The following is a 23,451-nucleotide window of genomic DNA, read 5'->3' as shown; positions in this document are numbered from 1 at the left end:
AATCTGGTTTTAAACAATGCAACAGTTTTTTTTTTTTTTTTTTTTCATGTATTCTGTTTGGTTAGCCTGTTTTAAACACACAACACAAATAAATTTTGCAACATCAAATACAAGTTTTTACAAGTTTGTGTATTATTTTTGTACAGTTTAAGCTATAAACTGGAAACAACTTCATAAACTATATACAAATGTGTCTTTAATAAACTATAAACAAAAGTTCATTCTTGGAAGAAAATATTACATCATGAAAATGTTTAATTGTGGGTGAGTTATGTGTTTTGTGTACAAAACGGTTACAAAACAACATCATCTTTGGTATCAAGGGGGCCTTGATAATTAGCCATTAGACAACAGTTTGCCCAGATCTGGTTCACTGTGCCTGTGAGGGTGAGAGGAACGGTTGAGTCCCAGATGTGATTTTCTTTAATTCGTCGAATGACTCTCTCTACCACAATCCGAAGACGGGCTATTGCTTGTGTGCGTTTTGTATCCTCTTTTGAGAATTGGGCTGCTCGTTTGAAAGGAGGAATGACAAGTCTGGCTCCCACACTCTCAAGCAGTCTCTCTATGGTAAAGCCTTTATCTGCCATGCAAACGTCTCCAGGCTCCAGCAGGTCCAAAAGTCCTGACTGCTTTGTTATCTCTCTGTCAGAGATGGATCCGGTGAAAAGCTGAGAAACAAAGGTAATGACCCCACATGGAGCAACTCCAATCAAGCCTTTGAAGGTGGGGTAGTTTTTGTAATGGGAAAACATCTCTGACTGCAGTGTCAGTGCTGTGGGGTTTTCACACCTGATCTCAGTACAGTCTAAAATTACACGGACATCTGAGCAGTACTTCAGAAATTTTGCTGGCATGGTTGCCCTGACTTGTTCTTTTGTCATCCATATAGGCAACGATCCCAAAATCAGGTACAGAAAATTTGCCCATGTTATGATGACTCTGCTGACAGTTGTTGTACTCACATTAAAGATATCTGCCAAGACCTTCTCTCGTAGACCTGCAGACACGCGACAGCAATAAAGAAAAAACTCATCAATGAGCTGGAGTTTCCTGTTGGGGCTTGATCCAGGTACAGACTCAAGTCCCTGTCTCTGCGCCTTTGACCAGTAAACAAGGTTTGATGCCGATGGTTCAATAGATTCCCAGAAGATCCTGAAAACTCTCTCTGAAGCAAAGCGTGTATAAAATCGGAAATCGTCATCTGAGAGACAAAATCGATCTATGTGTATGTGAGTGACAGAAAGAGCTTGGACCTTAGCCTCCAAGTCTCTTATTCTCTCAGCTGCAGCATCCAAAACACCAGCAGAAGGGGCCGTGGAGTAGTCGTGTTCCACCAGTGAAGCGGGTCCCTGACAGACTGCAGACTGTTCATCGCCGATATCAGACGATCGACTGTCATTTTCTCGCGTTATCCTATCCAATACATTTGGACGTTTTTGGTGAACACTACCCCAGTTGTTCCATTCGAATTTCGATGGTATAACTCCTCGCTTCAGGCGTTTACGACCGGTTGCAGATGTGTAGTCAGACTCCGTGAAATGCTGGCTGCACACGTATGTACTCCCTCTCGAAACTGCAAAGCTTTTGCCTTCATCCCGCCGAATTGCGTGAATCCACCGTTTCTTAGATTCTTCCTCAGTTGGAAAAGAATGAAAATTAAGATATGGCTGTTTTGTTGAACTATTAGAACACTTAGGGACGCAACAACAATTTCTCCCTGTGCTCGCCGCCATTGACACGGACTTGAGCGGAAGTTATTTTACGCTACTATTTGAAACTTCCGCTTTTCGAATGCGGAAGTGTGATAAAGGCCTATAGCGAGCGTTTGGGCGTGGCTAATGTAGAAAGCTAACATATCTGAGCCAGCTGGTGTTTAGCAGTGTTGCCAAGTCCGTGTACATAATAAGGATTTCTTCACAGAAGTTCAAACTAAATTTTGAAGACTTGCCAAAATACACAGAGACAGAAAGCGGGGTAAAACAAGGATAAACACTGGCTGTGTTTTACAAGATGGAGGTGTTTGCCATAGGAGTTTCAACCGATGAGACAAACTCGTAGACTCTCTTCTCTACAGGTAAGCTAAACTTAAAGTTAAAAGTAGTCATAATATGTTCGACCTTTTATTGAAAGTAGTCCACTTTTTACGGTGGCCGAGAGAGCTCAACGCGCTGCAACTTAGGGCAAATTCCAAATGGAAGTGCGCATCCCTACGCCCTACTCCCTCCGAAGGGCAGATCCCTTTGAAGTGAGTTCTTTTAAGGGAGTAGGGCATTTCTGTCTCTTTTAACCATTTGGAACTCCCTTGGCGAAGGGAATGACTGACGAAATGTTACCTTGACAACGCTGCGCAAACGTGATCACTAACGGAAATCACTTCCGTGAAGTGACCATGGAATGTTCCCTTCGCTAACGGCCTTCTGGAAGGGCCCTTCGTGAAGGGATTAAGTTGCTCACTTTCGTTTGGAACGTCCCTACAAATGGCGTCCCCTTCTAGAAGTGCCCTTGAAGGGCGCAAAATAGCCGTTTGGAATTCGCCCAATATCCTTTCACACGTGATTTTAATCTGACCCCAAAGAGTGAGCTTTTTTAGGCGACCGTTATTTTAGAATGTTTCGCTTTACTGTTTCCATGGCGACGCGTCATGTGACACACCGCAGCAACAATAGCACTTAGACACTTGGATCGCTTTTATTTCGTTTTTCCTTTTTTATTATTAATATTCACAAGCATGCTCACTATATTATGAAATATCTGATATTCCGATTTCGAAATATGTGTAAGTAAATGTATTTAAAAGTTGAAACACTTTTATAATGACCGCGTTAGTTGATCTACACCGGGTGATGGGCGCCGCCATGTTTGTTCGCGCTGAATCCGAGCTGTGGGATTTACAACACGCAAATTCATCCTCTCCTCCCGAAAGACATTAAAGTAAGTCTCTGGTGAGCTGGGAGAAGAAGAGAGTAAACTGTAAAGTTACCTACATAATCTGTATATGATATCAATAAAATATGTTGTCAGAATATATTTGTAAGGATCATTATCGCCGCTTCCATAGACATTAGTGTGTATTTAACTATAAATGTATGGATTTGGTAGTACATATGTGTATTTAATTGTCTGAAACCTAAAATAAGCTTTATATGGTTGAAAACACTGAATAGTTGTGATATGACAAGCGTCCGATCTGGCTCAGCGCCAGCCAAAGCGCCAAAACCGATTTGAATTCAGCAGTTAATCACGTGATGCTGCGAACCAGTGTTGCCAGACGTACGATAATTATCGTATTTGTACCATAATTTTGACCTCTGTACGATGTAAGATCAATAATACCACAATGTACGATCATTTCAGAATTTTGTGACACCATGGTCGTTGTAATTATAGAGCTTCTATTCTCAAAGATCTAGCTGTGTGGATCCTACATCTACCTTCATGATTGTGAGGAGACGTGAACGTGGCGTTACGCATGTCTTTCATCCAATCTTACGTCTTCTCAACCAATCATCGTGGAGAATGGCTCTCTCTCACGAGCACAAGTTAACGTTCCTGTCGTACTTAGGTCAGTTGTTTCAAAACTGAGGTTGTTAGTTTAACAAAGTATAGAAAATGAGTGCTGAAAAGGAAAAATAGCTGTAACATCTAGATAAATACCTTTTATTTTGAAAGTTTGACTCAAATACGATAATTTTCTCCCAAATACGATAATTTTGAGCTTCTGGTAAGATACTTGGACATTTCCAATCTGGCAACACTGCTGCGAACGTTCGAATCACACGGGTGTGATCGTACGCGTTAGAGGGTTAAGAAAACACATGCAAACAGAAAAAAATGAAAACAAATAAAAAAAACCCATCTTCATCAGTTTGACAACACAGGCGCTGCAAATCCTCGCAACGCAAACACAAATACAGAAACGCTGCAAACAAAAAAAGCGCTGCAAATAGCACAGAGCACAACGGAAATGTTTCAGGGGGACCTCAAAAAGTGACGAACCCATCTGGGACCTGATTATTTGTTCAGTGGCTGTTGGTCAGAGCAGAGCTGTTGTCGGTGAACTAAAAGGTGATAGTTCATCTAGTGATGTGACGTTTGACACCGAAGCTTCCAAGCTTGTATCAAAAAACGAAACATCTCACAGTGAAGCACTGTACCTGAGCTTGATTCGTTTTGCCATAACCACGTGACCTGTGACGTCCGAAGCTTCGTTTTCATAATACGAATAAATATGTACATGTGTAGTTTTGTGCATGTTAATTTTGTAGTTATCCTTGCTTCACAAGCACTTCTAATTAATAATAATATTAGTCAACAGTATTCTTAATTTACTTTGAACATATATGCCTACATGAACCATGCTTATACTTGTATAATTTTATAAAAAAGTTTATTTACAGATTAATTCAAGTAAAATTAAATTTTTTTTTTTCTGACGGCTTCCTAGCACAAATTGATGTATTTGATGAAACTGTCCAAAATTGCTTTGAGATCTGGGACGGGAAAGCAACTTTTTCCACCTTTGACCACAAGATGTCACTAGTGTGCAACGTGTTGAAAAGCTTTGAGTAATGAACCATTTTACGATACAGTTGAGGGGAAAGCCTCGGTGCTTCGAAAAGCTTCATTTTCCCATCACTAAGTTCATCTTTATCACCTTTTAGTTCACCGACAACAGCTCTGCTCTGACCAACAGCCACTGAACAAATAATCAGGTCCCAGATGAGTTCCTCACTTTTTGAGGTCCCCCTGAAACATTTCCGTTGTGCTCCGTGCTATTTGCAGCTCTTTTTTTGTTTTTGCAGCGCTTTTTTTGTGTTTGCAACGCGTTCGTGTGTTTGCAGCGCTTTCCCAGCAAACACAGAACGTTCTGGGAACGTTCCCATTTGGTTATTTTTTTCGGGAACCAAATGAGAACGTTCCCTGTAGGTTCTCTTTTTAATAACCTATAAAGAACGTTCTCAGAACGTTCCCTGCAGGTTATTTTTAGTTTTTACTTTATAACCTAAAAAGAACCTTCCCAGAACGTTCCCTGCAGGTTATTTTTATATATTTTTTAGCCTACAGAGAACGTTCCTAGAACGTTCCCTGCAGGTTATTTTTTAAGTTTTATTTTTATAACCTAAAAAGAACCTTCCCAGAACGTTCCCTGCAGGTTATTTTTTAAGTTTTATTTTTATAACCTAAAAAGAACCTTCCCAGAACGTTCCCTGCAGGTTATTTTTAAATATTTTTTAGCCTACAGAGAACGTTCCTAGAACGTTCCCTGCAGGGTATTTTTTAAGTTTTATTTTTATAACCTAAAAAGAACCTTCCTAGAACGTTCCCTGCAGGTTATTTTTTAAGTTTTATTTTTATAACCTAAAAAGAACCTTCCCAGAACGTTCCCTGCAGGTTATTTTTAAATATTTTTTAGCCTACAGAGAACGTTCCTAGAACGTTCCCTGCAGGGTATTTTTTAAGTTTTATTTTTATAACCTAAAAAGAACCTTCCTAGAACGTTCCCTGCAGGTTATTTTTTAAGTTTTATTTTTATAACCTAAAAAGAACCTTCCCAGAACGTTCCCTGCAGGTTATTTTTTAAGTTTTATTTTTATAACCTAAAAAGAACCTTCCTAGAACGTTCCCTGCAGGTTATTTTTTAAGTTTTATTTTTATAACCTAAAAAGAACCTTCCTAGAACGTTCCCTGCAGGTTATTTTTTAAGTTTTATTTTTATAACCTAAAAAGAACCTTCCCAGAACGTTCCCTGCAGGTTATTTTTTGTAGTCATTACCAGGGGCGGAGCCAGACGATGTAAACATCCGGGGCTTAGCCCAAACCTAGGGGGGTCCGGGGGCATGCTCCCCCGTGTAGATTTTTTCCCAATTACGTCAGCTAAATGCACTATTTTTCAGGCTGTTTGAGATAATATAATGCCTAAAAATCTATACACTATCTGGGAAAATTATGATAGTAAGGGTACTCAGTAAAAAAACAACAAAAAAAAAAAAAAAAAAATCACCCAGTAGAGCCTACAAGAGGAAATGAAACAAAGTTGAAGTTATTTTAAACAAGTAATAAAAACTCAGTGAGTGTTTTAGCGCAATTTTCTCACGTCATGGGATCACAACACTAAGAGATAGTAAATGTTTTCCTGGATTTTTTTTTGTGCGTTCCCGAGATTAGACCTTCCTTAACATAATGCCGAAAACCCGAAGTCTCTAGGTGTTCTGGTTGAGGAGTAGATAGAAGTGCAAGATTGGTGCGCACAGACAGAACAGAAATCATGAGTTAACAATCGCAATTTTGTCCGGTGGAAAATTGCGCTAAAAACCTAAAAGATTCGGGGCTTTTGACAAAACATTCGGGGCTTAAGCCCAATTAGCCACCCCCCGCTCCGCCCCTGGTCATTACCATGTAAACGAATTAAAACTTTGCAGACTCTGATTTTTCTAATGCTGAAATGTATTTTTTCCTGGCTAATCAATAGGGAACGTTCTGGGAACCAAAAATTGTTAGCTGGGTTTTTTGTGTTTGCAGCGCGTTTCCGTATTTGTGTTTGCGTTGCGAGGATTTGCAGCGCCTGTGTTGTCAAACTGATGAAGATGTTTTTTTTAATTTGTTGTCGTTTTTTTTCTGTTTGCATGTGTTTTCTTAAGTTGCAGCGTGTTGAGCTCTCTCGGCCACCGTAACTTTTACCTTTTGGGGCATGCTTTTGGTTTTATAGAGCTGTATTTGTGATGTTTGAGTAGTGACGCACTAAAGGGGCTTTGCAAAGGTTGTTTGAAACGTTTAACTGTCGATTTCATTCGGACCTTAAAGGGATAGTTAACCCAAAAATTTTAATTCTGTCTTTATTACTTACTCTCATTTTGTTCCACATCCGTAAGACCTTTGTTCATTTTCAGAACACAAATTAAGATTTTTTTTTTTTAAAGAAATCACAGAGCTTTCTTACATTGCATAGATAGTGAGATAGGCGGCACAGAATGTAAACAATGCCTCTTAACAAAACGAAACTTGCATATTTTGCTGATTATTGCTGCTGAAAATGGTCAATTATTGTCATGCTTTAGGCTGTACTAATCGGTCAGACCAGGACCAGTGCTAAAACACTGTCTGAGAAATAAAAGGCGTTTGTGGTTGGCCAAACTGAACCAGGATTTCCAGGTTAGGAATCTTGACAACATTTGTGTTTGTTCTTATTTCCAGTCTGGTAAGTGAAATATTAGGCTAATATCTTAATTAATACTACCTGTATATATATTTACCACACATTAACTTTAGTTAGTCAAAATATAGCACCCTTTCCTGCATACCAAGTCCTTCTCTATATGATTTAGCAGCTTCCACACATTTTTTCTGTGGTTGAAACAGCATAAATTAGCAAAACAATGTATTCATTAGTAGATTAACCATGCAATCCATGCTCTTGTTGGCATCTGAGTATCTCCAATATATAAAACAACTTTTTTAGACATTGAAGTGTGCTTGTGCCACATTTTTTAAAATAATTTGGTTTAATAATATATCTTGATGACATTCAAGTATCTAATCACTTTTATTGCCACTGTATGCTTTTTCTGCATACATCCCACAGCCTCTGGGTGGCACTGCAAGGTACCTTTATCATCAAACAAACTGCTGTGCCAATCATTCACTTCACCACACAGAGAAACATACGGCCTGTCAAGATTATATAAAATGGAAACCTTTAGTTCAAATGTGTCATCATAGTTATGTGGAGGAGAAACTGTGGTTTGATGTAACAGATAGCAGTCCTTGAACTTCTCAAATCAGTTCTCATTTTTAATATCTAAAGACAACTCAAGACTGTTCTTATTAGTACTACACTGTAAGGGTGTTTGAGAACATAGCTGGTATAAATATTCCCCTGCACACCGACAGCAGATCACACACACAAGCATGCACAACCCTTCACTTCCTGCTGCTCAAGACTGCGGTTCTTTTCTGAACAATAGGTGCAAACACTGACAGGAAACACCTCATTCAAGATGCTTTTGTCAGCTTCTACAAATACAAAGGTGACCTTGTTTTTTCTCTCGAGTTTATTTAAAAGAACATAACTGATGCCACAAGGGATAGTTTAGGCAAAAATGAAAAGTGTGAGTTTCTCACCTTCATGTTGTTTCAGACCTGTAAGACTTTTTTAACACAAAAAAAAAGATCTTTTAATGTTTGTTGATAACGATTCCCATTGACTTCCATTATATTTTTTAACCAAGTCAATGGGAACTCAAACTGTTTGGTTATCGACTTTCTTCAAAAGAACTTCTTTTGTGGTCCAAAAGAAACCCAAACAGGTTTGGAACGACATGAGTGTGAGTAAATGATGACTATCGTCATTGTTGGGTGAACTATGTCTTTGAACAATCGTGAATATATATGTGACCCTGGACCACAAAACCAGTCATAAGGTTAAATTTTACAAAACTGAGATATATACATCAAATGAAAGCTCAATAAATAAGCTTTCTATTGATGTATGGTTTGTTAGGATAGGACAATATTTGGCCGAGATACATCTATTTGAAAATCTGGAATCTGAGGGTGCAAAAAAATCAAAATACTGAGAAAATCACCTTAAAAGTTGTCCAAATTAAGTTCTCAGCAATGCATATTACTAATCAAAAATTACATTTTGATAGGTTTACAGTAGGAATTTTACAAAAAATCTTCCTGGAACATGATCTTTATTTAATTTCCTAATGATTTTTGACATAAAAGAAAAATCAATAATTTTGACCCATACAATGTATTTTTGGCTATTGCTACAAATATACCCCAGCGACTTAAGACTGGTTTTGGGGCCCAGGGTCACATATATATATATATACTTACAAAGATTAACAACATTTATGTTCTAAGTCATAAATACGTATGTCATTTGTCATTTTTTTAAAAATGACATCAAAATATTTAATAAAGCTCTCGTCTGATTGCCATCACATCTGTAATAACTCTGATTAAGTTCCAGAAAGTGTGAGTGGAGTGGAAATGGATGCATATGCCACCCAGCTGTGTTCCCCCTCCCACTCACACACTCCTCTGTCGTTCTTTCCTTCAGTCTTTTGCTCTTTCATGTCCGCCAGGAGCGCGTCCACACAGGAAACTGTGACATCTTTGTCGCCAGCACCCACTCTGGAAGAACAGCAATGAGTCAGTGCGCGTGTCCGGGAATTTATCCGACGCTTCTTTCGCTCTTAAACAGTCTTTGCGTAGAAATACACAAAGAAAAATAGACGCTTCGATGCATTCAGTTGAATTTTTCATTTCGGGGTCAGTTTCTGTAAAGTGTTTTATCCCGTATCACAGCATCTAAAGTCCCACGTCATTCAAACACTCGTCCTCAAAGTCTCACAACAGGCTTGCGCTCATGTGTCCCAGAGCTGACAGCAGTCCTCACATTCCTCCGTCATGTAGAGGTACGAGTTTATTGCCTCCTTTAGGCCTTCGCTCACTAGAGAGTCCTCGGCATCTCCTTTGCTCTGCCCGAAGATCATGGAGCTGCAAAGAGAACTTGTTTAGAAACTGCGCTACTAGGTTTTGAAAAGGTGTTTCCTCCAAACCAGTGTGAATTCTTGCTGAACACAAAAGATAAAAGAATGTAACTATATATTTGATGCTAGCCATTGACTTCAGTATTATGGAACAAAACCTCATTGAAGTCAATAGCTACCAGCAACTGTTTGGTTACCCACCTTCTTCAAAATATCTTCTTTTGTGTTCAACAGAAGAAAAACTCATATTAAATGTCTATCCATTTAATGTTGTTTCATTTGAGACTGGATGCATTTGACGCACCTGTTCACATCTTTCCAGTTTATCGTGGGCCTCTTCACAGCAACTGGAGGTGGGCCGGTTACCACAGGGACGTTGTTGGATCCTATGATGTAGCACGGTTCCCCCAGAGCACAGCACAGCCCGTCCGATACTTCTGAGGGACAGTTCATATTTAAAATCTGGCCACAACACTTGCATGTTCAGCCAAAATATGTATGTTTTTAAGCATGTTGGTTTGTGGTTGCCAGTACTATTTACTTAACAGCAAACTACATAACCGCCTTTTTTGTTTGGTTTCTGAAGATGCACCAGTGGTTTGTAGATAGGGCTGGGTGTCATGGCCGAAAAAAATATTACAATGTTTTTCATATCAGTTGATATCAATAATTATTGCGATAAAAGTCTTTTTTTTTTTTTGTTATTAATGGCAGATTCTTGCTCCAAAGTTCAAGTTGTAGAATCCAGACATTTAATTGTGGGTTTAAAGACCAGGCCAGAACAAGGCAAAAACTTCACATTTTTTAAATTTAAAAGTAAATATTATATATAATTTAATAATAATAATAAAAAAAAATCTTAATAGAAAATAATTTCTTAGTTCTGCATGTTCTAAGTAATATTGTTTCAAATCAAAAATAATATTAACAATAATATGACATTTTTTGTCTCTTAGAAATACACGTTGTTTATATTTGATAGTAGCTTAAGGTTAAGATGTTGATGTCTGTAAAAAAACGGTAGCAACCTAATTTTTTAATGGGGAAATTTAATTATTCTGATAATACTGAATGAAGTCTAGTTTTTACTTTAATGTTTTTTAATTCTGCTCACCAAGCCTGCGTTAGTTTGATCCAAAAAACAGTAAAATGTTGAAATATCTTTACTATTTAAAATAACTGTTTTCTATTTGAATTTATTTTAAAATGTCATTTATTCCTGTGATGATCTTCAGAAAAAAAATGTACTTAACCATTGGTCTTCCATAGTAGCCTATATTTAAATCATTATAACCACAGTTAAAACCTCAAATATAGCACCTCAATACCATGGTAAAAATGTAATATGGTTTCTAGGTAGTTATATGAAAAACAGTAGTCTAAATACATTTAGTATGAATGCACAAACGCTATAGCTTAACCACAAAAGTACTGCAATTATAATCCGTTGCATTAATAAAATAATACAATTTGAAACAAATACCCACTTTTCTGACACAGTACAGCAAGTGAACGCATCTACTCTAGTAATATCGCGCCACCGTTTGAACTTTAAACCGAGCAGATAAATGGTGAATGGCACGCTTCAAATGACTAGCACTCTTTCGTTCCGCTTTTGGCGCATAAACATTATATTAAACATTTATCAAACTTTTGTTATCATTTTATCAAGGAAAAGTATATTGCAGTAATTATCGCTATCAATTTATCACCAAGCCCTAGCTGTAGATTTACCCTATTCACAGCTATTTTTTGTCACCCACAAATTTATTCCACCACTGAAAATTAGAATAAAACTGTTTTTTATAGGCACTGGCATGACTGGAGTCCACTTCTCGTGTGAGTAAATGATTTAAACATTTTCTCAAAAACTAGTAATATCAAGCACAGACCCAGCAACGTTAGATCCAATCACTGGGTGCCAGTAATGAGTTACTGGCTGTATCAGTAAGTGTGTGTGTGTGTGTGTGTGTGTGTGTGTGTGTGTACCTGAATAGTGTGCAACCAGGTCTGAGAGAGACCTGAAGGTGAGTCCGGGAGAGATGTAGACCCAGCCGTTCTCAATGCAGCTGATACGGTAGTGTTTGACAGAAGCGCGTTCCTGTGAGCTGCTCCTACGCACTGACAGAGTGTGGCAACCTGAGTAAAAAAAAAACAAAAAAAAAAACTTACATTAATACAAACTAGATTTGACATTTTCTGTAGTTTCCAGGGTTTTGCAATCCAATAAAAAAAAGATACTGCGCTACAACTAGGGGTCGACCAGTATTATTTTTTCAGGGCCGATGCCGATACCAATTATTACAGATCAAGTAGACCGAAAACCAATATTTTGAACCGATATACAAGTACCAGTCAAAAGTTTTTGAACAGTAAGATTTTGTTTTTTAAAGAAGTCTCTTCTGCTCACCAAGCCTGCGTTTGTTTTTTTGATCCAAAAAAAAAAAAACAGTAAAATGTTAAAATATCTTTACTATTTAAAATAACTGTTTTCTATTTGAATATATTTTAAAATGTCATTTATTCCTATGATGATCCTCTGAAAAAAATGTACTTTAAATATTAAATATTAATAATTTATTTGAAATAATAATAAAATGTTTCTTAAACAGCATATTAAAATGATTTCTGAAAGATCGTGTGACACTAAGACTGGCGTAATGATGCTGAAAAGGTAGCTTTGATCACAGGAATAAATTACATTTGAAAATATATTCAAATAGAAAGCAGTTTTTTAAAATAGTAAAAATACTTCACAATTTTACTGCTTTTGCTGCATTTTGGATCAAATAAATCAAGGCTTGCTGAGCAGAACAGACTTATTTAAAAAATATTAAAATCTTACTGTTCAAAAATGTTTAAATTTAAGGGCTCTGAAAAAGCTTTAAATGTTCTACATTTTTATTATTATATAATTTTTTTTTAATACTTTATTGGCAAACTGGATTTGAAAATGACTGATACCAGTAAATCATAAAATGCTGAATATCAGCACAGATAATCGGTCGCTTCTAGTGCAAACTAAGCCAAGATTGACAAAACTACAACAAAAAAATGCCGTCATGTATAAAGACCCTGATATAATCATGTTTGTTCTTCGGGTAAAAAAAAGTAGTTTGATACAAGCTAGCAGTGGTTTACAGTTTCTGACACTACTGAGAGCAGCGTTTAGATGGATATGTAAATATGTGTTGTGTGCTTTCCTTTCAATAACAAAATAAACAAAAAATATGACAGCTGTGAGAAAACAGCTGTTAAGAAAGCATCTGATCATAGTGATGTGGATATTTGCACCAGCTCTGCAATTGGCACTCCAATAAAGTCACATCATGTTTATTTATATGTAATCCTGGACCACGAACTTAGTCTTAAATAGTATGGATATATTTGTAACAACAGCTAAAAAATACATTGTATGGGTCAAAATGATCGATTTTTCTTTTATGCCAAAAATCATTAGGATAGTAAAGATCATGTTCCATGAAGATATTTAGTCAATTTCCTATCATAAATGTATCAAAACATGATTTTTTTTTTAACCCTCAGATTGCAGATATTCTAATAGTTGTATCTCAGCCAAATATTGTCTTATCCTAACAAACCTTACATCAATGTAAAGCTTATTTATTCAGATGATTATAAATCTCAATTTTGAAAAATTGATACTTATAACTGGTTTTGTGTGCTAGATGGACATGTATGACTGCTGCGTTCACATCTCGCATCTTTTGCAGCATTTTTAAGAAACTAATTTCAATTTTTACACTTTTACACAGCATGGCAACTGTTTTATTTGACAGCAACATGATGGAGAAGGCTTCGCTTTCTTTTAAAAAATATTCCTGAGAGCTGTCTCACATTTTTAGATGGCAATAACTATTCTACATGAATGGCCTCTTACACACTGAAAAAACGAAGTAAATTTACTTTAATTTTATTTAGGAAGTATTTGCACGCATATTTGTTAAGTATGGAATTAAGTAAAATCTACTTAACTAAGTTAAGTAAACTTAGCAAAAGGAAATAAGTAAATTTAATGTGTACAGTTAGAGTTATTTTAAGTTTACCCTGCAGTCCTCAAGTACAAGTCACTTAGCCACGGTTTGTAAACTTTACTTAAACGTTGTAGTACTAAAAAAATGCCATTAAACCATCACTTAAAAATATGTACGTAAGCAAGTAGACAGCTCCTTATTGTTTTTAAGGTTTTTAAGGATACTAACCAAATGAACACAGAGACCTCAATACTTGACACGATACACCATGATGGTAACAATCAGTGGATAGTTTTTGAGTATGAATGGGTCATTTTGAGTAGAAAATTAACCCTAGATGTTACAAAACAGCAAGTTACTTAACAAAAGCAACCATAAAACAGTGTTAATACATCTCGAAAACAGCTGAAAATTTAATCTTATTAATTATTCATGCCCAATTGCACGATGGGAACATGACATCGATATTTACTTGAACAATTTTTGTAAAATTAACAAACATTTCCAAGTAAAATATACTTATACGTTCAATTTTTAAATTCTACAAGCCTAAATTGAGTACTAATATTGAATTCTTGCCTTAGCTAAATCATTTAATGTAGAAATTCAATTAGTTTTTCTGTATTATTTACTTCAACACAAAATCATTTTTATCAGTGTGGTGTTACACATTATAAAACGGTTAGTTCCATTCCTCAATTCTGATTGGTCAGCAGCTGTGTCGTATTCATGATACGGCACTGATATGACCGCTTCACTCAACGGTTTTGTGTATCATTGAACCCCCTTAGCAACCACCCTTAGCAACATAAACACAGCTGCAGCAGTTAGGGACTACTTTTTACAGCGGAAGGCAGTTAATGATTTTACTTTATGAAAACGTACAACGCACTTAATATATATAAATTAATATATATTTTTGATTTTAATATTTTTATTGTGTGTTAACCGTTTTATAAAAGCAATAAGGTACTTGAGGCCGTGCTGTATCATGAATAAATCACGGCTGAAGGGCGTTGTTAGGCATGACGCGAAGCGTAATTAACCTTATTGCTTAATTAAATATGGCATTGATGGTGCTTTCATAGAATTACAAACAACTTTATATGTATATAAACATGTATAGAATGAGTAAAACTCTAGTTTACCAAATTGCTAAAGCTGATTAATCTTTGAAATAATCGATTAATCTTTCTAACAATCATTAGATTAGTACCTGGGTAGGTCTCGCTCTCTCTGATGAGGAAGGAGCCGGTCTGATTATGGGGGAGCATTAGCAGTTCCTCTGCTTTCTGTTTGCTGAGACCCACATACTGCCACCTGCGCGAACACACACACACACACACACAGATGAGTGACAAAATCAAGAGTAGAGTTGAAGGAAAAAGTAGTAGGTAGAGTCAGAGTGTCATGTGACGGTGAGAGATCAGCAGGTCATTGTGGGTACAGTATGTCCTCAAACTGATAATCAGATCACACTGTACCCAGCTGAGCCCACTCTACAGAAACTAAACCACACATCATCACCGCCTCACGAGGAATAACGATGATGTCATTTATGGAACACACTCGACTAGACCACCTGACCGTGGGTGTGATGTCATGATGCACACTCTAAACCAATAGAAAAGCGATTTTCTGAGCTCAGCTCACCTGTTGTACACTTTGGCGGTGTAATTGCTGGGAATGTAGCTATCATTTCCTGTGGCTGATGAACTGACTTTCCACCACTCTCCCTCACTGTAACACACACATTATATCATCAGATAATCATCCCAATCAGGCTTTTTTTTCTTTCTTGCAATGAGGCACACTTACTCTGACAAAATGTTGAGCCGCTCTCCCACTCTGATGGCGCAGTCACCCGGCCCTCTGGATGGATAGTCATATAGAGACACCACCACAAATCGACCACTGTCTGCACACACAGATCAAAACAACACCTTCAGTCTTGTTGATCTAGCACATTGTAATATAGTAGTCGACATTTGAAGTGGAACAAAACCTTTCGTCAATGTTTTCCTAAAACCAAAACAATACCTGTTTTTGTGATCCACTTCGAATGTTGACTACTGTATATGAAGAGAGCTCCTTAACAAGCCACATGATTAAAAATGTGATTAAAAAAAGTTGCTGTAACATTTATAGTGAGAAATTATGAATTCATATTATATGCAATTTTAAAAAAGATGAACGACGATGAAAGATAACCTAATGCATTTTACGGTATATGATTATAAAATAATGCTTTTTGTAAGTTGAAATATGTGACCCTGGACCACAAAACCAGTCATAAGGTTAAATTTGACAAAACTGAGATTTATACATCATAAGCTCAATAAATAAGCTTTCTATTGATGTATGGTTTGTTAAGATTGGACAATATTTGACTGAGATACATCTATTTGAAATCAGAAATCTGAGGATGCAAAAAAATCAAAAAGACTGAGAAAATCACCTTTAAAGTTGTCCAAATTAGGTTCTTAACAATGCATATTACAAATCAAAAATTACATTTTGATATGTTTACAGTAGGAATTTTACAAAAAATCTTCATGGAACATGAACTTTACTTAATTTCTCAATGATTTTTGGCATAAAAGAAAAATCAAAAATTTTGACCCATGCAATGTATTTTTGGCTATTGCTACAAATATACCCCAGCGACTTAAGACTGGTTTTGTGGTCCAGGGTCACATATGAGCCACCTTACAACTGATGGTGGTGGTCTTTTCCAAAAGTCTTTGAAGATAAATACTCAACAATTCTGACTTTTTTTCTCAGAATTGCGCGATAAAAACTCATAATTGGGAGAAATAATTTAGAATTGTGAGATATAAACTCAATTCTGACTTTTCTCAGAATTGCGTAATAAAAACTCACAATTGCGAGAAATAAGTCAGAATTGAAAGAAAAGCTTGCAATTCAGACTTTTCTCACAAATGCGAGTTTGTATCTCACAATTCTGACTTTTCCTTAGAATTGTGATATATAAACTCACAATTGAGAGTTGTAAAATCCAATTTCGAGGGGAAAAAAGACTGAGATGTTCTCAGAATTGCAAGTTTATATCACAATTCTGACTCGCAATTGTGAGAAATAAGTCAGAATTGCGTGGTAAAAACTCACACTTCTGATTTTTTTTTCTCAGTATTGCGTGATAAAACTCACAATTGCAAGAAATAAGTCAGAACTGCAATTCAGACTTTCCTCACAAATTTTCGTATATTGCAATTCTGACTTTTTTTTCTTGCTAATGCGAGTTTATATCTCACAATTCAGATACAATTCTGACTTTCACAATTGCGAGTTATAAAGTCCAATTTCAAAGAAAAGTTTATATCACAATTCCGACTGAACTTGCAGTTGCAAGTTATAAAGTCACAATTGCGTGATACAAACAATTCTGACAAAAAAAGTCACAATAGTGAGATATAAACTCGCATTTGCTAGAAAAAAAAAGTCTGAATCAGGCAATTCTGACTTTATAACTTGACAAAAAAAGTCAAAAACTATAAAAAGTCGCAATTATCTTTTATATTTTATTCAGTAGCAGAAACGGGCTTCCATAGTTATCAGTACATTTAAACGTACAAATCAGATTTTAGTAGTTCAAGTGGATTGAACTGATGTATTAATATTTTATTTTACAGCTTTTTTTACAGTGAATTTCTAGAAAACTCAGCTGTAATTAGTTTAACAAATTATAATACTACAGTGTGGCACTGAAATTCTTACCCTTGAGTGCTAGTAGAGCACCACTGAATGCTATATTTGCAACAGTCAATAAAACCCTGATTGACTTATTTACATTAAGCGCTGCAGTTCTGAAATCACCTCATGCTTATATGAAGTGTTTATTGCAGTGTTGAACTCACCCATGGTCAGCGGGTCAGTGCTTTCCTCCGCGTCCAAGAGAACAGCATGCGCGCTGGATCCACGCCGGACTTTACTGGGCCGACTGCCCATAGCCAAATGCTTGGAAGAGTTCAGGCACACAATGATGATGGGAACCACAATCTAAAGACGGAAGAACGAGAATATCTCAGAACCGATTGATTTCTGTTTCTCAGTTAAAAAACAAAGACAAATCAGTTTGACCAGGCCACGGCTTTCTTATGTCACGCTTTGAACGTAAGGAGAGAGGAAGGATGCTGACAAACCACTTGTGTACTTTGATGAAAACTTTCCATCCGCACTTTCAGTATCACACACGTATTTACTTTGGGTTTGAAAAAAGGGGTGGCCGTTCTAAAAATAGACCTGGTAAAACGCTGAGAACGTTCTACTATTTTCTGCTCAGTTACATCACAATAGTACAAGCCGCAGTTATTTAAGTTACACATACGAGCATAAATGGGAAACGTAAAAAGCAAATTCAATAGATTAAAATGATTCAGCATGCAAATAACAGCTCAAATATTACTAGCTAACATGAAACCATTATATAAAGTGACTCATATTCTTATATGACTCTTATATTCTGATGAAGCAACTGTAAAGTGCTGAGGTTCAACAATCTTCCACTAACTTTCCACAGGGTCGGCATGATAAATGATCACTGTAAATCATTTAAAGGAAATCAGCTGGTTTCATCAAGTCTGAGGCTGGTGATCAAAACAAACAATATTTTCCAAGAACATTTTAGTGTAATGGTTTATTCATGTGTTAAAATACCATCGACCCATTTTTACCTTTTTTAGTACAGTGCCTTGCAAAAGTATTCATACCCCTTCATTTTTTTTCGTTTTGTTTTGTTGCAGCATTATGTTAAACTGCTTTAAATTAGTTTTCCCCCACATCAATTTACACTCCATACACCATAATAATGACAAAGCAAAAAACAGATTTGCAAATTTTACAAATTTATTAAAAATAAAACACTGAAATAAGTACATTGCATAAGTATTCATACCCTTAACTCAGTACATAGTTGAAGCACCTTTACAGCCTCAAGTGTTTTTGGGTATGATGTGACAAGCTTTGCACATCTGCATTTAGCAACTATCTGCCATTCTTTGCCTCACCTTTTCACCTCTCAAGCTCTGTCAGCTTGGATGGGGGCTGGCAGACATTGTCTAGAGTCCTAGTTGTTCCAATCGTCTTCCATTATGGAGAATGCTTCTGTGAACCTTCAATGCAGCAGATTTTTTTTCTGAACTCATCTCTAGATCATTGCCTTAATGCAAGTCTGTCACTGAGCTCTACAGGCAGTTATCTTGACCTCAGGACTTGGTTTTTGCTCTGATATGCATTTTCAGCTGTTAGACCTTTTCTGAGAGGTGTGTGCCTTTCTAAATCATACTCATTCAAATGAATTTGCCACAGTTTAGCTCCATTTGAAGTGTAGTAACATCTAGAAGCAATATGAATGCTCCTGAGCTAAATGTCGAGTGTCCCAGAAAAGGGTATGAATGTTAAAAACCTATTTTTTGCTTTGCCATTATGGAGTAGGGAGTGTAGATTGATGTGGGAAAAAAAAGTAATTTAAAGTAGGCAGCAACATAACAAAATGTGAAAAAATGAAGGGGTATGAATACTTTCGCAAGGCACTGTACCTGTTATTGTAATAACGTGTTATTACAACGTAATAATCCTGTAGTTCGATTCCTATTATTATAATACTAATTTTAGTAAACACATATGATCTCACCAGCACTGATTTCAACATCCTCATAAGTCTAACGTTTTATTAGCATTCATTATAGATCTTCAAGGGGCATTTTTCCATATCGTACTGTAATGCAATGGCACTGGTCCCACAGATATATAACATTGCAGAGCAGATGGTCACCTGGTACCACAGATGGGTCTCACTGGGTCATCAGGGTCTCCAGTCCAAATGACAGACCTCAGACCCCGGGCACCAAAATAACACGTGCGTAACTGATTACATGTGCTACATATGAAAACAACTATACTGGTGTATATCATACAGGCTATAACAGCACAATCACACACAAACTAACAAACTAAAAGGCAGCCATTTAAAGACATATGTGACCCTGGACCACAAAACCAGTCTTATGTATCATTGAGATTTATATCTTGAGATTTAAGCTTTCCATTGTCGGACGATATTTGGCCGAGATACAACTATTTGAAAATCTGAGGGTGCAAATCTAAATATTGCGAAAATTGCTTTTAAAATTGTTCAATTGAATTTCTTAGCAATGCATATTACTAATCAAAAATTAAGTTTTGATATATTTACAGTAGGAAATTTACTAAATATCTTCATGGAACATGATCTTTATTTAATACCCTATTGATTTTTGGCATAAAAGACAAATCGATCATTTTGACCCATACAATGTATTTTTGGCTATTGCTACAAATATACCTGTGCTACTTATGACTGCTTATGACAGTCTAGATATTTTAATAATGTTTAACATTATATCTCATAGGTATACTGCAAAAAAAAAAAAGTTTTGAACTTGTGTCGTAAAAATCACTATTTCACTCTTCTTCAAAATTTTAATTCAGTGCGCGGTCTGCTCTTTGTATGTACTTATTCGTGAAATGTACTAGCAATTTCTGAGTAAAAACTCTTGGTGGGTTTCACCACCAACATTTTTTTTTCTTTTTGCAGTGCATGAAGATCAAGCACATTTGGTCAAAGATTAGAGCAAGGTTAACTTCCCGTTGCGACTGCAATGACAAATGTGTTTTTCTCAATATTTAAGCTATTTAACACATCTTTAAGACTTCTCAAGTCTGAACTTAAACTTGTTGCTAGAAAGGTTGTTAGAAAGTTTCATACCAAACGCATTTCAGAATCATAGCCAACAGATTTCACAACAACCTTCAATTCAGTGTCTTTGAAATGTCTTTGAAGCAAGGCGCCTATGCAAGTGCACGCTTTTCAAGATGATTCTGACTTTGATTTGAGATTTAAGATTACGTTTTTGAAGTTTAGAACTCCTTGTGTCAACATTATACACTTTTAGACTAGTCACATAACACACAGTATATATTTATTTGAGAAATTATAAAATTGTGGACGCATATTTTTAGTATTTGTATTATTATGAATCTATATTCACTTCTGAACATTAAACATTACTGGCATTATAATATTGTGCAAGTTCCTTTGGATAAACCTCCTTAAATGAATAACAGTGCACAGCAAAAATGTAGGCATTAAGCATCTTACTCACCTCATGGTCTTCAGACTAGCACTGGTGACAATCCTTTCGTATGAGCAAACAAATCTCCTCACTTGCACACCTGCTTATGAATGTGTGCAACAGGCCTGAAAACTCAGACAGTCAAGTTAGAAAACAATTTGGAGTAATGTCCGTAAAGATCAGAAGCTAGTTTTCTGGAGGAGCTGTGAAGCAGTGCTTGAGCTCAGTTTCAGGTGAAGTGTCAGTGTGGGATGTTGCTGTGGTTGTTTCAGTGTTTTAGCATTGCACACGGAGGCAGGCAGCTTTATTTACTAGACACTTGTAGTTTCCTGTGACGAACAGGTCTAACTGTCACTCCTTTGCTGACGCACAGATGCCTGCCAGTGAGAACAGACTGGAGAAAGTGTATTGAAAACGTTCAAGATGTACTAATACACAACACAGATGTCATAGGCTCATTGATGCAGCAATATAGACGCCAACGGAAGCAGCTACAGACATTTCAGGAAGGTTTTAGAAAGGTTCAGAAATTGCCTAGTGCTAGTTTTTGCATGTATTGATGTCACATATTGCCAAATGCACCAAAACCAACTGCCATAGAAACTAAATCATCAGATTGGATCCTGGTATAGCTGCAAAAACAAGTCTTGCTTCAATTAACAAAATCTCATTAAAGGAGAAGTTTACTTCCAGAATGAGAATTTCCTGATCATTTACTCACCCCAATGTCATCCTGAATGTTCATGTCTCTCTTTCTACAGTCAAAAAGTAAATAAGGTTTTTGAGGAAAACATTCCAGGATTTCTCTCCATATAGTGGACTTCAATGGTGGCCAATGTGTTGAAGGCCCAAATAGCAGTTTTAATGTAGCTTCAAAGGGCTCTACATGATCTCAGCCAAGGAATAAGGGTCTTATCTAGCAAAACAATTGGTCATTTTCTAAAAAACTAAAAATGTATATTTTTATATATATAAAAATAGCACAGCTGTGTTATTTTTTAATAACACAGCTATGTCAGAATTATTCAACCCCTATTCAACATTGCTGTTTTAGGACAGTTATTTTATGGTAAGTTACAAAATTGTCTTAAAAAATTGTCTTAAGCCTTTACAAACTTATTCAAAATGCAATTAGCTTGGGGTGTTACACATAGTATACTCTTGCATGTGCTGAAGATGAGTAGCAAATATGGTAAAGTCAACAAAGCTCACACAAAATCAATAGAGAAGAAATAGTTTGCTCTATTAGAAAGTCTAAAACTACATGAAGATGTCTAAGACATTACAAGTTCCTAGAGACACAGCTGGCAGCCGTATTCCTTAGATTAAAGTGTTGAACCAGAAAACCTTTGAGGCTGTTGAACAAAAAAGCACAATATCATAAAATGTTTGATCAGATCAACTGAGAAAAACTTGCAATGTACAGCCAAAGACTTGCAAGATGACCCAACGAAAGGACGAAAAATATTTCAATGCTGTGTACAAGAGGAACACTAGACATGTATGGTCTTCATGTTGAGGAATCTTGCTGAATAGCACTCTTGACCAAGAAGAACTGCTGCCTTGAACATGCCAAAATTCATTTGGATAGACCTGTGGAGTTCTGGAAGATTGTTTTATGGAGTGATGTGTCCAAACTGGAACTTTTTGGGCGTATGGATCAGAGGTACATCTGGTGCAAAAAAGACAAAGCTTATATGCAGAAGAACACCATCTCCATCATCAAACATGGAGGTGGGCCAGTCCTGTTATGGGGTTGTTCTACTGTAGCAGGAAGTGGAGAACATGACCATACAAAGGATATCATTGAGTTATTAAAGTATCAGACCATTTTGGCAAACATTGTGATGCCTTTTGTGCAAAGTCTGAAGCTAATAATCAATGGACTTTCCTGCAGGACAATCATCCTAAAGTATACGTTCAAATCTACTTAAGCTTGGTTTAGGAATCTGTCATAGAATGTTTTTAAGTGGCCTGTTCAGTTTCCAGATGTAATTCTCATTGAAAATACATGGTTGAATTTGAAGCAAGCAGTGGCAAAGTAAAAACCAAAGATTATCAGTGATCTGAAAGCTTTTTGAGGCGAGGAATGGCCCAAGATTGCAGCAGAAATGTGACAGAAGCATCTGAGCACTTCCAGGCAGTGTTTATTGGTGGTTTTAAAGAATAAAAGATTCTACACCAAATTTACTTTCAGGGGTTGAATAATTTTGAACATGAATGTTTAGAGCCAATTCGATTTGTCATTATTCATCAACTTACGTTCTCAGAATTACTCAAATGTGTATGAATAAACTTTCTTTAATAGTTTACTGATGCCTTTGTTGAATTGATTTCACAAAATGTTGTTCTCTGCAGCAAAATGTCTTGCAGGTCAAGGGGGTTGAATCATTTAGATTGCAACTGTATATGCCTTACTATAGACTGCACACATAATATGAATGTGCATGGCATTGCTGTTTTCACAATCTTGCTTTTTTTTGTTTTGTTGAGTTCACGCGTAGACAATGATATTTTCAAAAACTCGCACTTTGAAACCTGTTTTCAAAAAGTTTGCTTTTTCAGGCTCCCAAAATGCGGTTATCGTGTAAATGAACAGCTATAGTGGTGAGCAAAATTATTAGAACACTAGCATTCTCACCAAAATAAAATAGTTTTAAGCCAGTTGTTTCTATCTTTTGCTGTAGTGTGTCAGTATGACATATCAATTCACATTTCCAAACATTCATTTTGCCATTAATTGTAATAATCCGGTAAGATTTTAGTTTGCACAAGGAGTTTGACAACAGTCTCTCCACACAGAGATCTGATCTCAACATC

The 23,451-nt window shown here is 36.4% G+C and overlaps 1 protein-coding gene across 3 annotated transcripts; it reads right to left on the bottom strand.

The window, feature by feature from the left end:
• Positions 1 to 8,050: 8,050 nt before the first annotated feature.
• Positions 8,051 to 20,885, bottom strand: sla2b (Src like adaptor 2b). 3 transcript variants are annotated; one of them, XM_073823566.1, is made up of 8 exons: positions 20,662 to 20,885; positions 17,377 to 17,518; positions 15,317 to 15,416; positions 15,152 to 15,238; positions 14,715 to 14,818; positions 11,493 to 11,642; positions 9,808 to 9,940; positions 8,051 to 9,510 (listed from the first exon to the last, which is right to left on the bottom strand). In XM_073823566.1, the coding sequence occupies exons 2-8, from the start codon at positions 17,465 to 17,467 to the stop codon at positions 9,378 to 9,380; spliced, it is 798 nt and encodes a 265-aa protein (XP_073679667.1). In that variant the 5' UTR covers positions 17,468 to 17,518; positions 20,662 to 20,885; the 3' UTR covers positions 8,051 to 9,377. The 3 variants fall into 3 exon arrangements, with proteins under 3 accessions (XP_073679667.1, XP_073679669.1, XP_073679668.1); XM_073823568.1 differs by having other exon boundaries at positions 9,808 to 9,937; XM_073823567.1 differs by lacking the exon at positions 20,662 to 20,885 and having other exon boundaries at positions 17,377 to 18,215.
• Positions 20,886 to 23,451: the final 2,566 nt, after the last annotated feature.

The sequence above is a fragment of the Garra rufa genome, chromosome 18 (genome assembly GCF_049309525.1).
Source record: "Garra rufa chromosome 18, GarRuf1.0, whole genome shotgun sequence".
Lineage (NCBI taxonomy): Eukaryota > Metazoa > Chordata > Actinopteri > Cypriniformes > Cyprinidae > Garra > Garra rufa.
This window is presented reverse-complemented; position numbering and strand designations above follow the sequence as displayed.